This window comes from Paroedura picta, chromosome 1 (assembly GCF_049243985.1).
Source record: "Paroedura picta isolate Pp20150507F chromosome 1, Ppicta_v3.0, whole genome shotgun sequence".
Classification (NCBI taxonomy): domain Eukaryota; kingdom Metazoa; phylum Chordata; class Lepidosauria; order Squamata; family Gekkonidae; genus Paroedura; species Paroedura picta.
In genome coordinates this window covers 107930041-107946693 of record NC_135369.1, presented here as the reverse complement: position 1 = coordinate 107946693, position 16653 = coordinate 107930041, and the positions used below count along the sequence as shown (strand labels likewise).

Here is a 16653-nt window from a genome sequence, read left to right as displayed (position 1 = left end):
ACTCCTCTAATCCCGCCTTTCTCATGATGTGCTCCGCATACAAGTTAAATAGGCAAGGCGACAGTATACAGCATTGCCGAACTCCTTACTTCCTCCCAATTAAAATAGAAAATTGGGGATTTAGAGTGTATGGGGAAAGTCAGATTCAGATTACATGAATAGATCTCAGTTGTTTTCAAGGATATCCTTTCTATTGGGATAGTGTGGTACATAAAGAAAATAAGGAAGTTTATCAGTTTAGCCTAGTCACTATTTTCCTCTAAAGTTACTGTGATATTTGCTAACAAAAAGATTAATGTTTGACTTCATAGTCATACATTACATGAAGTTTTCTTTTCTTCCTCCAAACATATATATCTGCATGATAATGCTGAGTTCTGCAATTAGCCATTGAGAAGGAGAGAAGTCCTTGGGCTTGTTTGTCTCCTCCTGCTCCTATGGAGTAATGTGCATGGACTGAAGAATTCCTGATTTAGAACTAACTGCAATTGTCATGACATCCAAAATAGGACCTTTGCAAATTGTAGTCTGTATCTTGCCTGCTGGCCAGAATTTCAAAGCTGAGGTCTTTGGGACTTGTTCCTTGATATTTGGATACAGTCTCCGTTTCTAGACCCAGACAAAATAAGCCTTCAATTCTATTAGGCCAATACTTGCTATTTTCTTCTTTTATTTTATTCCTTTATTTAGGTATCTTAACCCCCCCCCCAAAAAAAAAAAATCTTAGGTGTGGGGCAGGTTGGCCTGGAAAACTCTGTAGGTTTTTGGTACAACAGAAATATTGTATCTCTGTTAAATGACTTTATAATCTACCATTTCATTCTCTCCGAAGCATGAGACTTAAATACTCTATGCAGATCAGAAAAAAATGCCTTCTAACCTTTTAGATTAAAGACATTGAATGGCATTTTGTCCTTTGTGTTCTTCACTGAGTCTTAAATTGACTAAGACTCAGCTCTGGAACATGTGATTGAATAATCATGCTTTTGAGTAGATACATTTCCTTCACCATTAAGCCCACTTTCACATGCCCGAGGTTGGGGGAGGGACCGAAATAATAAATATAGCTTATGACTAAAGTTTATAGTTTGACTTGGGCTTCATCTGCTTAAGCCATCATTCCGCATTTTATATTTATATTATATTTCTATTTCCAGCATATGCTATCCAAAGTGGGAATGTGGGACTTCGACATTTTCCTGTTTGACCGCTTGACAAATGGTAAGTTTTAAAAACAAAGAAAAAGACCCAATTGTGTAATCCATTTCAGGTAGTCAATATGTCTCGTGGAATTGCCTCTTACAAACCCTAATGGTGTGTGCAAATTGCTGAGAGAACGCAACCTTCTTTGTTAAAACAAAATAAAACAAATTTCTCATTACTTACACACACACAGACACACAGGAACAGCATTCCAGAGGCATTTGAAGCTGCCCTCTTTCCATACATGGAATTCTAGGCTGGATCCAACCCTATGTTTGGTAATAGTCTTTTCTCTCTCTCAGCTACTCCAAATCGTGTTAAAAACAATATTCTTATCCCATGCATTTTATGCCATAGACCCAGGTGTAGTATTAGGAATAAATTAAGTAACTTAAATTATATACTTTCCTTTTTTCAAAATTGCTTCTTTATGGAAAAAAATATTTTGTACTTTTAGCTCCTGAGACTGAGCAAGAGAAATACTGAAACAAACATTAATTCCTGTTTGGAGAATTTGTTGTTTGAGTATATCAGGAATTCTTACATTCCTGAATATGAATTTGTCAGCACAGAGATTTAACATTGATGACTTTTTATAAATAAGTGAAGGTAATATGATGATGGGAAGAATGGACTGTAAAACATTTGAGTGCCATTTGGACCTGGACCCCAAATACAACAGAAAAGAATTGTTTCAATGCAGGAGCAGAATGAGGAAACATTTTGAATAAGGAATATAAGATATAAGGATGTGGATTCTGAAAAAAAATCTTTATTTTTCATTTTGAGATATATAATAGATTTTCTTTTAAACAGGTATATTAAAAGCTGTAGCTGGTATGGGGAAATGATGAAATATCCAGTTACAAATGATGAAATTAATATAGTTGTAAAATACATCAATTATTAAATTTGAAATGTAAAACATTTAAAGTAAGGATTATAGTAATGTATAGAAAATGTCTTGAAAATTATAATGAAGCGGATATTGGGGAGAAATATTTTCTGCTCCATATACCTAGTAATGTATAATTATTTGTTATATATGATCTTCTGTATGTTCTCTCTTTTTCTTCTTTATCCCTTTCATATTATTATCCTGGTTTTTACAAGTAAAAAACATATTATAGAAAAGAGCTCTTTCACTGCACAATGGAACATTTTTAAAAACCATAAAATTCAATGACATCCCTCTATGAGCACATAGGATCTGTGCTTCATTCATGCATTTGCTTGTTAATTTCAAAATGAAGTACAAATGCCAACAATTGATTTCTCAGTAATTTGTTTGGCATCAGACACAAATTAGCTTTGGATAAATGCTGAGGATAAAAATAACTGAGATGAAAATAAAATTGAAGTTTATACAATGATATAATTCAGTAGCTGTCCATCTATGGTGTCAGAAACCCTGTTTTTTGGGGGGGTCTGAGCTGGGTCCCCCCCCCTTTAAAGAGATAATAGCGGACAAGTTGTTCAAATGATAACAGATTGTTATTTTATTTTATTTTATTTTATTTATTTATATTTGAATTTATATACCACTGCTTACCGTAGTCTTCTATAGAAGATGGAAGTTGTTACCCATCTTCCCTTGCAAGGTGCAGCTGTAGAGGGACAGAACCACTGATCAGCATAGATGAAGAGTGTGCTCTATGTGAATTCAGATAATACCCTAAAACATGCCCTAGAATCTTTTGTGAAAGTGGAAATACTTTCTGAGTAGGATAAGAAGTGTTTCATGTCTGCCACAATGGCCACTAGAAATGAGCACTTTGCACCGTCACTTGTCCAGATTATGGATCTATATTGGATTTTCCACTCTAGATATAGGCAGGTGATCTGTGGACTACACTTAGAGCAGATGAAACAGAAGCAGAGCTGGCAAGATTGCAAAGTCAGTTATTGGCATCATTACTATGCAGACTGCTAAATGAAGTTTTACCAGATTAATATCACACTTTCTGTTCTCCCAGGGAACAGCCTAGTAACCTTGTTGTGCCACCTCTTCAATGTACATGGGCTTATCCATCATTTCCAGTTAGACATGGTTACATTGCACAGATTCTTAGGTAAGTTCATTCTTCAAGTGTCTGCTCTGTGATATTTGTAAATCCTGGCCCCAGGCCAGGAACTTGGGTGTGACCATCGATGCCTCCCTGACTATGGAGGCGCAGGTCAAAAGAGTAGTGGGCCAGGCATTTTTCCATCTTCGCCAGGCTCGGCTACTAGCGCCCTACCTGCCTCCCGACCACCTAGCTAAAGTGATCCATGAGATGGTCACCTCCAAAATAGATTACTGTAACTCGCCTACCCTTGTCCTTGATCCGGAAACTTCAGCTAGTGCAGAATGCAGCTGCTAGGGTCCTCACTGGCACATCTTGGAGGGCCCACATCCAGCCTGTATGAGGCAGCTGCACTGGTTGCCTATTGCTGCCCAGATCCAGTTCAAGGTATTGGTTTTAACCTTTAAGACTTTTATGCGGGTTGGGATTTACATACCTGCAGGACCGCATATCGCCCTATGTCCCCCACAGGACTTTACACTCTGCGGAGGAAAACCTATTTGTCGTTCCCGGCACCAGGGAAGCACGCCTAGCCTCAACCAGGGCCAGGACCAGGACCTTCTCTGTCCTGGTCCCTACCTGATGGAATGAACTCCCGAGTGAGCTGCAGGCTCTGCGGGATTTGTCAACGTTCCGCAGGGCCTGTAAAACGGAGCTCTTCTACCGGGTCTATGGTTGAGGCTGGGATTGGTGGAATAGATCTACGCCCCCCCCCCTCGAGATGAGGACATTATCACAGTGGACATTATCCTCGCTCCTTTCCTTAACGCCTTATTTGTAGGGTTGGGAGAGGGGGGGGAGTAGGTTGTGTGTCCGCCATGTTATGAGATTTTAGTCTTTTAATGGGGAGTTTTTAATGGGATTTTTAAGACTGTTGTTACCCGCCACGAGCCTGCGGGGAGTGGCGGGATATAAATTAAAATAATAACAACAACAACAATAATAACAATAACAATAACAACAATAATAATATTGCTATTACTTCACTATGGCACATGAGAAAACTGACAGAGAAATTTACATAGTATAGTCTAACTTCTGAACAGATGGTAGTTGCACAATCACCAAAGTAAATGTGGGCATGTGCCTAGAGTCATGGAGCAAGGATCTCTTTTCCCCTGCATTATCTTTTCTAGCAATGAAAACTGAACAACTGGCTCCACAGCACATTTCAGTAACAGATCTCATCACATATCCTAACTTGGGCATACGATGAGAAATCTGAGTAATAAGACAGGGAAAGGCCACTCCTCCTCACAGTCCATGTAGCACGTTCTCTATGAACGAAGGGGTAAATTATATGTTATATAAAAAGGCATATAATGAAGACTGTACAAAATTTATTAATGAAAGTAGCTTTGGGCAGGGGGGCAGAGGAGGCTGTAATTTGAACAGAAGTGCAGCAGGATGTGATTATAAATATGCACGCAAAGAAAAGCAACAGGGAGATGATTTTGAACAGAAAAATGGACAGCAGGAAATAAATAAGCTCTTCCCTCTCCCTGCTTCTCAAAACTGCAGCCTGCTAAAGCTACTTTACATTTTTGAAAGGTCAGGACTACATTCAAATAGATTTCTTTATTAGGAGTATTTGTCTGTCATGTTCTCATTCAAACTGACTCTCAAAGCTACATTTGTGTGTAATGTGCAGTCATCCCAAAAGATTATTGTAGCACCAGAATGCAGCAGACTCACCAACTCAGAACTCTTCATTCTCTCAGTATACAGATCTGTTTGTGGGGCTTGCCTTCATTGGCCTTTCAAGAACTGTGCCTGTCCAGTCAGTATCCAGGCTGCGTTTATTAATCCTCTCTAGCTAATACTTAATGGTTTTAATATATTTTTGACAATCCAGTCAAGGATTTAGACAAGCAAGCATTTATATAGTCAATGCATTTCAGTTGAATGTTGTCTTATTCTCACCTAGCCATGCCAAGCAATCCTGTAGTTATGCCCTGGCTATTATCATCAATATGATTAATTAAGCATGTATTTAAACTTCACTGATTGGCTGCTCACCCTCTCCCTATGTTCTGTTCCTCAGCTTTATATTCTGGCAAAGCATGTAGTCCCGCATCCTTTTTAGTACTTCCTCACTGGCCTACTAACATCTAAACCTCTGTAAATGGCTGAGATTTTAACTGTTCTAACATTTGAAAATAAAAATCATTTGTATAAAAATGTGAGAGTCCTGGGGGAGGAGGAGTTGATAGCCCCAGATGGAAGGAACTGGACTGTAGCTGCTTGAGTACTGCCTCTTTAAGATGACCTCAAGACATCTGAATTATGTTGATCTGCATTATGGATGAACGTAGAATTCTTCCCCTAAAAAGTCATCTAATGAAGTCATAAGAATATAAGAGAAGCCACACTGGATCAGGCCTGTGGCCCATCTGGTCCAACATTCTGTGTCACACAGTGGTCAAAACCCAGGTGCCATCAGGAGGTCCACCAGCATGGTCAGAACTCCAGAAGACTTCCCATTGTCAACCCCCAGGCACCAAGAATACAGAGTATCACAGCCCTGAACATAGTGTCCAGGATGTTGTGGCTAATAGCCACCACTGATTGATCTCTCTTTCATATGTTTATCCAATCTCTTCTTAATTTGATTGATTGGACTTATAAAACAGCCTCTCTCAGCACAGATGTTTCAGGGTTGTATACAAAAATGTAAAAAACAATAATGCATTAAAACAAGATATACTTATTTAAAACCATTCCAGAATTGCAGTTGGCATCCTTATAATTCCCAGTTTGATCTGAACTATTCTTTATATAGGATGTTACTTGGGGGGGAGGGGCACCTAGCTGTTGCTTGTAGCCTGGCCTCTACTGAATCCATGGCAGAAGAGCTCCATCTTGCAGGCCCTGCAGAACTCAGTGAGCTCCAACAGGGCCCATGTCTCTTCTGGGAACTAGTTTCACCGCATGGGGTCCAGGACCAAGAAGTTCCTGGCCATGGTCGAGGCCAGGTGGGCCTCTCTTGGGCCAGGGACCACTAGCCTGTTGGAACAAGCAGAATATAATACTCTTTGGGGGATATATTTGGAAGCTGTCTATGCTTGTAGCCACTACCACTTCCTATGGCAGTGAATTTCACATATTGATTACTCTTTGGGGTGAAGAAGTTCTTCTTTTTATCTTTTCTAAGCCTAAGGATAAAGGTAAAGGTATCCCCTGTGCAAGCACTGAGTCATGTCTGACCCTTGGGGTGACGCCCTCTAGCGTTTTCATGGCAGACTCAATACGGGGTGGTTTGCCAGTGCCTTCCCCAGTCATTACCGTTTACCCCCCAGCAAGCTGGGTACTCATTTTACCGACCTCGGAAGGATGGAAAGCTGAGTCAACCTTGAGCCGGCTGCTGGGATTGAACTCCCAGCCTCATGGGCAAAGCTTTCAGACGGCTGCCTTACCACTCTGCGCCACAAGAGGCTCTAAGCTTACTGCTCATTAATTTCATTGAATGTCCTCAAGTTCCTGTATTGTGAGAAAGGGAGAAAAGTACTTCTTTCTCTACCTTCTCTAGCCCATGCATCATTTTGTAAACCTCTATCATGTCATCCCTAAAGCTAAAGAGCACTAACTTCTTGGATTCACTCAATGGATTAATTGCTTTGGCAAATGTACGCAGGAGCTTCTAGGACTTCATAGTTGAACCTGAAGTTCAGGAAGAAGCCCATACAGAAGTAGAAAAGCCATAAATTTGTTGATGTGAAATCTTGTGTCTCCTGAGCATGTTGCTAAGAATGATTGCACTGCAGTCACCTTTTGTAATGACGATGTGCATGGGATCAATCTGTACTGAGTTCGTCATATCAAGTGGCTTTCAATGATCAAATATGCTGAAAAGGTACCGTTAAATAATACCAGAAAGAGAAAAGATCACTTCTGCATTTGGGACATGAAATATAAACTGTGCTTCTAGGTAAGGAGCCCTTCTTTCTTGTTTACTGATAGGCACAGCATTCAGTAATTACATCATCATAGATGTCGCCTCTCTCCTCTCTGCCAACACTATTTATTTTTCCTCTGAATGAGGGCTTTCATTAACAAGCAATAAAGGGCTGATTTATAAACTAGACCTCAAATCCTCTGAGTTCTGAGGAATCTTTTCTAGAGAGTGGTTTTCTTCCCGCTCCCCTCTGAGAAACCTGAATACAGTGCCAAACCATTCAAGTTCTAGAAAGAGTGCCATGCTGCCAAATTCAAGGAATAAAAAACTTTCAAAATCAGCCATAAATGTATTTTAATCCCAGATTCCATTAACAACCAAGATTTGGATACTGGAGAAGCTAAAATGTTGACCCCACCCCTTTGTTTGCAGTTATGGTGCAAGAAGATTATCATAGCCAAAACCCATACCACAATGCCGTCCATGCTGCTGACGTCACACAAGCTATGCACTGCTACCTAAAGGAGCCCAAGGTAATCATCCTTGTTTTCCGTGAGTGTGTCCGATCATTGTCCAGGATGGTGCTTGTGGCAGGGAAGTCTTTGATAGAGTTGGCTGCAAGGCTTGCAGGCTGAAATGCTCTGTTGTCAGGGGATTAAGCGTTCTGTTGCTTCTGTAAAGGAAGGGTAATTTGCCAGTTTGGGTGGGATTTAAATGTTTCTTGGGATGGATGAGGACTGGGTGGTAGTCCCTGGGCATAAGGAAGCTAGGTAGCTGTGTGAACTGATGAAGAAGAACCTGGGAGAAGAGTATATGGAGGAGAAAGTGCCTTATGAGGAAAGGAAAGAAGGGACAAGCAGAGAGAATGTGCTGGAAAAGACTCACGGTCAGGGCTCTCATGGCTAAAATGGGGTGCTTGAGGAAAGGGAACTGAAGAGAAGAGGGAATGCAGGTGACTGGCAGGAGCTTTGCATACCTCTGCTATCAAGGCCTCAGAGGGTCTTAGGGCCTTTTTGCACGGGGATCTTTGTTGCAAATTGGTCACTGAATGAAAAATCGCCATTTAAAATAGTGGAATTCGTCGTTATGCATACCTGCCTTTGTAGTGGAATCAGTTGCGTTTTTTAGCGTTTCCCACAGGCTTCCGGTCTCGGCAGAAATCGCTAGAAAGGAAGCGCTATTGCCAAGCTCGTCCCGCCCCTGGCCGTCAAGCAGCCAATGGGCAGCCGTTAGCATGCTCCCAAACAGCCCCTTTCCCTTTAAGGAAGGTTTAAAAAAAAAAAAAAACAGACCCATTGTAACGAATCTGGGTAGATTCGTTGCAACGGAGAGACCCATCCAGCTGCCTGGGGTGTTTGAGCTGTCGTTTGATCGGTTGATCGTTAACACGCTGCCTCAGAGTGAAAAAAAAAAATCCCCCCCCTCTCACGGGCCCGATTTTCGGCTGAATGGAATGTGTGAAATGTGTGTGCTTAGTGACTGAAGGGGAGGGACTGAAGCCGGGAAGCCTCTGTTTGAGCTGTCATTTGATCGTGGCCACGCTGCCTCCGAGTGGGAAAAAAAAATCCCCCCTCCCCCCCCCCTCACGGGCGCGATTTTCAGCCGAAACAGTGTGAAAAATAAAGGGAAAATACATCAGCAAACGGGCTTCTGCGGGCTTCTTGTGCTTAGTGACTGTAAACAGCTCTGAGGAGGGACTGCAGCCTGGGAAGCCTCACTGGCTAAACGGAGGCTCGCCGGTGCGTTGATCTCCACTCGCTCGGGGGAAAAATATGGCGATCGCTTCGCCGGAAGTTTGGAGGACAGGCTCAGGAGGAGGGACTTTGAAGAAACCGCAACAATGGGAACGCACAGGTCTTTATCGCTATTGTTGCAGATTGGTTGCAGGAGTGTATCGCTTTCCGGAGGGTGAATCCACTTTTTGGGATTCCCCTAAAAGCGCTACAACGAAGCGCTTTTTGCTGATTGGTTGCAGGAGTGTTGCAGATTGTCTACGACGTCGTGGGTTATTCCAAATTAGTAGCGTTTTCAATTAGCAACCATTGTGCTTTTTTGAAGCCGTGCAAAAAGCCCCTTAGTGTCAAATAAAGTGCTTTAAGGCAAACAGGAGGCTCTAGCTCTATACTATGTGCTGTGTCACTTGTAACAAACTTTGTGCCCTGTAACCATAAGACCAGTCTTGGAACTAAAAGAACAGCTGTAGCATTTTGTCAAAAACTTTCCCCTTTACTTTCACGTCTTCCATTATGTCTTTCACAAATGATATGTGAACCACCCTGAGCCTTTACGGGAGAGCGGTATATTTATGCAATAAATACAAATACAAATAAATATAAATATCCAGCAATAGGGCAACTGGATCCTTTCTCTCTTATACACTGTCATACATTAAACAGCACTGCTTTCTTTGTGCTGTGAGAGGGTGGACTTCCTAAAGAGCTGGCTAAATTTTAAAGATTTTTACCACACGGTAGAGAGCCTGGCTGAATTATTTACAGGTTTGGTCTGTCTTGTTGAAAAAAATGTGTGGCCTCATTTGTAAAACTTTTGAGGCTTTAAATGACTGGCATCTCAGTTATTTTTCTATTAAAAATTTTGTGATTGCAGGAGGGGAAAATGTGCTAATATATGAAGCTGCACTATAAACTGAAAAATTTTAATACTTTCATAAGCATAATGAAAATGAATTGAATCATACTCTCCTATGGGCATGAATTTGCTTAATTGTGCATACAGTAAGAGGCATATTTCACTTAATGCTGCATTAAATTTTCTGCGGTACAGCTTGCTAACTTTCTCACACCTCTGGACATTATGCTGGGACTACTGGCCGCTGCAGCACATGATGTAGACCATCCAGGAGTCAACCAACCATTTTTGATAAAAACCAAACACCATCTTGCCAGTTTATACCAGGTGAGAATGCCATTCAGTGTATAGAAAATGGTTTTATTAATCTGTCATATTTCAAGGCCATATTGCATGTGGCCAACTTCTTCCCCCATCCCAATTTCTAGTTGTCATTCCATAGAACCATTCCCGATGTAAAGGCTAGGAGCATACCAAGTTTGTATTTTATGGTGGCAAACAGTATTCTGCCACAGAGAAATTATCTCCAGATCCAACCCTACGTGGTTGTGTATAGTAACATGTCTGCTTTCGTATGTCATAAAATCAAGGGTGAGCCCACATTTGTTTTGGGTGCTGCTAATGAGGCAGGTATTTTATATGGTATGTTTGCAACCAGTTCTCTTCTTTATTAGCCCATTCTTTGGTAGCAAAGTCATAGATGCCAGTCAGTTTGCAGGCCATCAGTTGCTATTGAAAGGTAGTATCAATAAATGCACCTCTGTCAAGTTTCAGCACTGATGACATCTCAGGATGGTGGAGTGTGGCTCTGCCATTAGATATCTGACTGGGAATGGGCTTAACTAAAAGTTGGTAGGAGAGCTGAGTGCAGCCTAGTAATCTGCAAACCCCCTGTAAGCAGAAATCCCCTCATTCAAATCTCACTTTAGGAAAAATCATCATCTGTCAACTCACCTTCCCTCCATGTACACCATGGAGTTATTTAATATAGGCCTACCTTCAAGAGGCAGGGTTGTAGAAATACTAATAATTATTTTGGAAGCAGAGTGACACTACTGTCTAAGAGCAAGGGAAGGGATCCTGGTTACTGCAGGTGCTCTCATAATTATGTCTCACCCGCCAGGTGAAGAACTGTCTCCAGTTGCTGATTCAGGGGTTCCTTTAAGTAAAGCAATTGAAAAATCATGTGTTTTCACCTTTAGCCCAGTGGTGTCTCTTTCTCTCCAGTCACTGAAAACCCCAGAGGTTTATTATAAAATATAAATTATATTAGATGCTAGCTAGTAGACTGTTAAATGATAGCAGTCAGGATACCATTGGCAGAATGACACCCACATACTGCCCAATCTATATGGCCTCTCTTTACAGATATTACCAACATGGTCTGGAATCTGAGCATGAATGAGTTGTTCCCATGCTACAATAATACAACTTGGATATTCTGCTTTGATTTCCATGGAACTGTATCAGTGTTCTTAGTCCCAAAGGGCTGCAGTAAACCCAATTCACCATAGCATTAAAGCATTCTGTCTCGTCACCTTTACTCCCTCCTCACAGTTTCCCTCCCAGAAACATCAAGCATGAAACAGTTCAAACTGTACTTCTGTCCTAAGATAAAGGAACAGCCAGGTTGAGAACTAACCCTATGCGGTGGGTACTCCTAGGACCTGATTGACTTCTTATCTGTCTTGACTAGCCACAGCTACTTACCCGATATGCAGCTTTTACTGAGGCCCTACTCCAAACTCCTCTAAATCTCAGGTCTTCTGGACAGGGTGGAGATAAATGCCTGAGAGAAACTATATAAACCTGTGACATAAAAGCAAGCTAGTGTTTGACAACGGCATGGCCTTTGCAGATATATATCTAACAGTTTAAAAGTTACAAACAAAATTGCGGATAATAAGGATCTTCAAATGTATTTCTGTCCATCTTTCCCCCATCCCAGGCTGAGCCTTTGTGCAGCAACGTGTGTTACAAAGTAAAATCCCCCCACCCATAATCTGTCTACATAGTCACCTAGTGCACCTTCCTCAGCAGGAGGAAGCATCCTATCCTGGGAATCCCACAGGAGGCTCGCTTCAAAAGAAAGTAGCCAGTGGGCCTGATTCCCATAGAAGGCCACAATAAATCAATCTAAAGTAAGAAACTTTGTCTTTATGAAAAAAAAAAGAATGAAAAGTTCAAACTCGCTTTTTCCTATCTTCCTTCTAACTGGGTAAAATGCACCTGTGGAAGCACACCTAAAACTATACAGATTCTTTCTAATCTAGCTGTACTAATGTAATAGGTACAACATTGACCATGAATAACACTTTACTTGAAATGGGATCTGTGGAAGACAGGGATGTTGTATATGAAAATGCAAATCCAAAGCATGCTTGTGACCTATAAGTCAATACGTAGACCTCAGCATGACATGACACTGAACAGCAGCAGCCCATTACATGCATAAGCAGCAAGCATTACCTTAGTTTGCATTAAAAGGCTCACAGTGGGTGTCATTCAGTAGTCAAAGACAAGTTTAACCCCCCCTCCCAAAAATACCCTTCATTGATGTTAGAAGTCCAATTCTGAACATGCTGATTACAAATAGAATAGCATTTCCATAGACTAGGTGCCACTGCTGAAATGTACAGTAAGATTGCTTGTATGATTGACTCCACAAGAAAATATTATTGTCCAATACAATGATGTCTACATGATGAAAATGCTTTTCACAGTCTGAGATTTCCAAATGGGAACAGCATGTACCAAGGACCATAACTTGCCTGCCCAAGTACAAAGGTCTGATTGAAGCCTCTAATGCTACAAGGACAGCAGGGGAGCCTTAAACAATGACAACAAGAACCTTGGGATTCCCTTCCAATGTGGAAAAAATGCCTTGTTATCTTGTGCAGACTTTGTCTCTAACTTTCAAAAGCAATTAGAAATGAAAACATATGGTCTGTTTTCTTGTTTGTTGACATTAACATATTCTTGTTGGTGAGCTTATCATGTTGCCATTTTAACTGAATTACCAAATTACCAAATTAACATTTATGTAGCAACATTATATTCAAACAGAAAAAAGAGAATTAACAGTAATCGGTCCTATGCAGAGTAACTCAGATCTAAGGTCATTTATTTTGGTGCAGATTGCACTAGAAGAAGAGCTTTTTTTATATCCTCCCCCCCACACACACATACACACACACTTTTCACTACCTGCAGGAGTCCCAAAGTGGCTTACAAATACCTTTCACTTCCTTTCCCCACCACAGACACCCTGTGAAGGTAGTCAATGGTCTTTTATCAGAGTGTAGGGGGGTAAGCAGCAGAAAGCCTCAGTACTTGGTGCTTTTCAACATTTTCATCAATGATCTGGAGGAGGGGGTTGGGGGACTCCTCACTAAATTTGTGGATGACACAAAATTGGGAAGAGTCCATGGGAACTAGTCCATGAAAACATATCCCACATAGGGATGGGCAATTCATTTCTGATAAGCCAAAAAGTTCCTAGATTAATATTAATTTGGGTACTTTTTGCACCTCTCCAGTTCAAATTGCCCATCCCTGCACTTTAAATGGGCCGAATCAGTGGTGGCCAAATTACAGTTTGGTGATTCAGCCACGGTTCAGCCAATTTAAATGCTCCCTCCTGCTTTCTCAAGCAGCAGAGATTATCTCCTGTGCCTGGGAAGGGAGAGAGGCTTCTGCAGAGTGAAAAATTGATTCGGTTGAATTCAAACCAGTTAAGAGCAGTTCAGTTTCGGCTGAATTGATTTTGTCTGAATCCCAAAGGGTCTAAATATTTTTCCCCTTGTTCATACCTAAGGCCACAGTAAATCTCATCATATTTAAGATGCCATCAGACGCCTTTGTTTGTTCTGTGGCATACTCAGCTACTGCTCTGAATATTATAACCATTATCTATTCTAGCTAAAAGCATGGTGTGACATTATATTGTTTAAGCCTAGTTCTCCGTGTCCTGTTACAACCCAAATAGCTGACAGGCAGCATTCCAAGTATCTATGTATGTGCAACAATTAGCCTGAGGAATTATCCATTAACCAATGGCACATACAAGTGAATTTCATCATAGGCTGTTTCTTTCTACCTTTCCCAGAATGTCTCTGTATTAGAAAACCATCACTGGAGATCTACAGTGGGCATGCTTCGAGAGTCCAGGCTACTCACGCATCTGCCAAAAGAAGAGAGGTAAGCTCTGTCTACTGTAAAATGGACTAGAATGGTTATTGGAGGAAAATTGTGACATATTTAGTGCAAACCAAGAATCAGACATAGTTTTAATCTTTCTCCTTGGGTCCATTTGAACAAAACTCTCTAAGGTAATAAACATAAATGCCTGGTTAGACAGCTCACAGCACTGTAGAAAACTCATTATAAACAGAACAGGTATATAAGTGGGGCAGCAGCAGAGTCTCAATCATATCATGAATTGTCCTTTGACATGTAGACAACGTACTTGAGAAAAATCCCAAGAATCTTGGTAGCTGTTTGTCATAGCCTCCATAGCCTTTCTAATTTTAGAGAAAATTCAATGCAAGAATAGTTCCAAAACTAAGTCTTCTGCTCTCTGCTGAGCTTCCAGCTGTTTCCCCCTCCCCACCCCGGTCAAGTTATATTGGGGTCCTTTTTTTATTACAATGCAACTAGATGGCAGCCTAATTCAGAATGTAAACAATGTGGTCACGAAATTATACTACATCAGTACACATTAGCAATTTTAAATATTTTAAATACCAGTTGTGATGACAGAAGAAACTGGAAAGCGATTTTGCTCCATTCCCTGTCTTCATTGCAGGCTTCTGTCTTGTGTGGCTATTAGTCTCTACACCTAAGTCTCGTAACCCCAGGAATCAATTTTCCTAGGTCATAAGAGACTGCAAAGATCTGTAACTCCCTTTCTGTTGATAGACTGCTAGGTACCACTCATTGGCTACATAGAATGTATCATTAAATTGTGGGAGGTAGGAGGGACCTGGCCATCTTGGTACCTTGGGAGTTATACGGGTTAGGGGGTGGGATTTTATGGAATTTATATTTTATGTAACCCACTTTGAGTCTTTGGAGAAAGGCAGGCTATAAATGTAATTAATAATGACAATAATAATAATAATGGCTATCTCAAAACGATGAGCTGTTCTTCTTACTTGCCTTTTCCCCAAAACAGAAGAATCAATAGTTGAATGTAACCAAGTGGATATAACAAATGTATGCTGTGAAATTGCCAGATATTTGATATCCATTCTGCCATAAGCATGACTATTGTTCAGTTCTGTTCAATGTTTGATTTGAGTGGAAAGAATCAGAAACTGTAAAATAAGGTAACACTAGTAAACCCCATTCCACCAAACAGAAGTCACTCCATTCAGTAAAATATTACCAGATGTTTCCAATACAATGTGTAATGTGGAGGTTAATTTTCATGGTGTATTTCACACAGGACCAATGGAATTTTCCCTGCTGTAGTGAGGAACATGATAAGCCTGGGTCCAAGTTTTGGTGGGAAACAAGGTAACTCTAATCCCTACATCAGTCCCCATCATTTCCCACCTTCAAGGCTGCCATAATGTCCCAAGGAGTTTCTCCTGAAAACTATATACTTTCTACCACTAGGCACCCCTCAACTGCTCCTGAGACAATATAAAGAAAGCAAAGAGTAAGTGGCAAGGAAGCATGTATTGATTCCACAAAAGAGTTCCTTCTTCCTATTTGAAAAGCCTTCATTAGAGTATGGCAGGAGAGGAATGTATGGAAGAGACTGTAACAGCACTGAGGTTGTGCAAAGCTGGATCCACTAAATAAAATGCATCAGTACAGTTACTGGAGTCATCAAAAACACCAGAAGGATCACATAACTTGAAGACTCTGGGTGATACTGGTATTAAATAATCCCTTAAGAATAGCTTAATATTGCTCTCTTTTTTAAATTGCAGGCATGATATTGAACAACAACTGGGCTCTCTGATCTTAGCAACAGACATCAATAGGCAGAATGAATTTCTGACTCGTTTGAAAGACCATCTCAAAAATCAGGATCTGAGATTAGAAGATGCACCAGACAGGCATTTTATGCTTCAGGTAAATGCAGACTACATAGAACACAGAACAAAACCAGACAAAGTTCTATGCTGGATACGTTTTTGCATTACACCCCAAACACATATTACATATTAGTTGTTACTCTTCCAAGATGGAGGTCCTATGGCTAGGGAGGAAGGGGACAGGTCAAGGAAGTGTGTTTATACAACGTAACATCATACCCAGTGCCAGGAATTTGAAAGTGATCCTCAACACCTTCCTTTCTATGGAGGCACAGGTCATGAGTGTAGCCCACCAGGCATTTTAACCAACTACGCCAGGCAAGGCTACCGAAGCGGCCAATTAGCTCGCGGCCCGGCAAGCTTCTTGTTTCGGGAGGGGGGGGGAAGAGAAGCTTGCCGAGCCGCCAGCTAATCGGCCGCTTTGGCGGCCGATTTGCTGGCGGCCCGGAGGGGCTGGGAGAGGAAGCCGCGGCCGCCGGCGTAGCGGCGGCGCAAACGCGCATGTGCGGACTGCCACACACGTGCGTTTGCGCGGCAGTCCACGCATGCGCGTTTGCGCTGGGGCTGCCGCACGTGCGCGGGGCCCCGGGCCGCCCTCTCCCGCCACTCCAGAGCAGCGGTCTGTGGCAACCGGAAGGTTGCGGACCACTGATCTATACGATGGTAACCTCCAGAATTGACTTCCATGACTCGCTGTGTGCTAGCCTACCCTTGTCTCTGACCTGGAAATTGCAGCTGGTACAGAATGCAGCCACTAGAGTCCTTACAGGAACATCTTGGAAGGCTCATATTCAGCCTGCACTGAGGTAGCTGCATTGGTTGCTGCTTGTGGCCCGGATCAGGTTCAAGG

The 16653-nt window shown here is 41.6% G+C and overlaps 1 protein-coding gene across 6 annotated transcripts in view; it reads left to right on the top strand.

The window, feature by feature from the left end:
- Positions 1-16653, top strand: part of PDE7B (phosphodiesterase 7B) — a 251800-nt gene that overhangs the window by 215672 nt on the left and 19475 nt on the right. For all 6 annotated transcript variants that reach the window (XM_077351958.1, XM_077351950.1, XM_077351936.1 and 3 more), the window contains 6 exons: positions 1158-1221; positions 3180-3275; positions 7597-7697; positions 9949-10080; positions 13862-13953; positions 15696-15840. In XM_077351958.1, coding sequence (XP_077208073.1) covers positions 1158-1221; positions 3180-3275; positions 7597-7697; positions 9949-10080; positions 13862-13953; positions 15696-15840 — 630 coding nt within the window. The remainder of the gene's footprint in view (positions 1-1157; positions 1222-3179; positions 3276-7596; positions 7698-9948; positions 10081-13861; positions 13954-15695; positions 15841-16653) is intronic.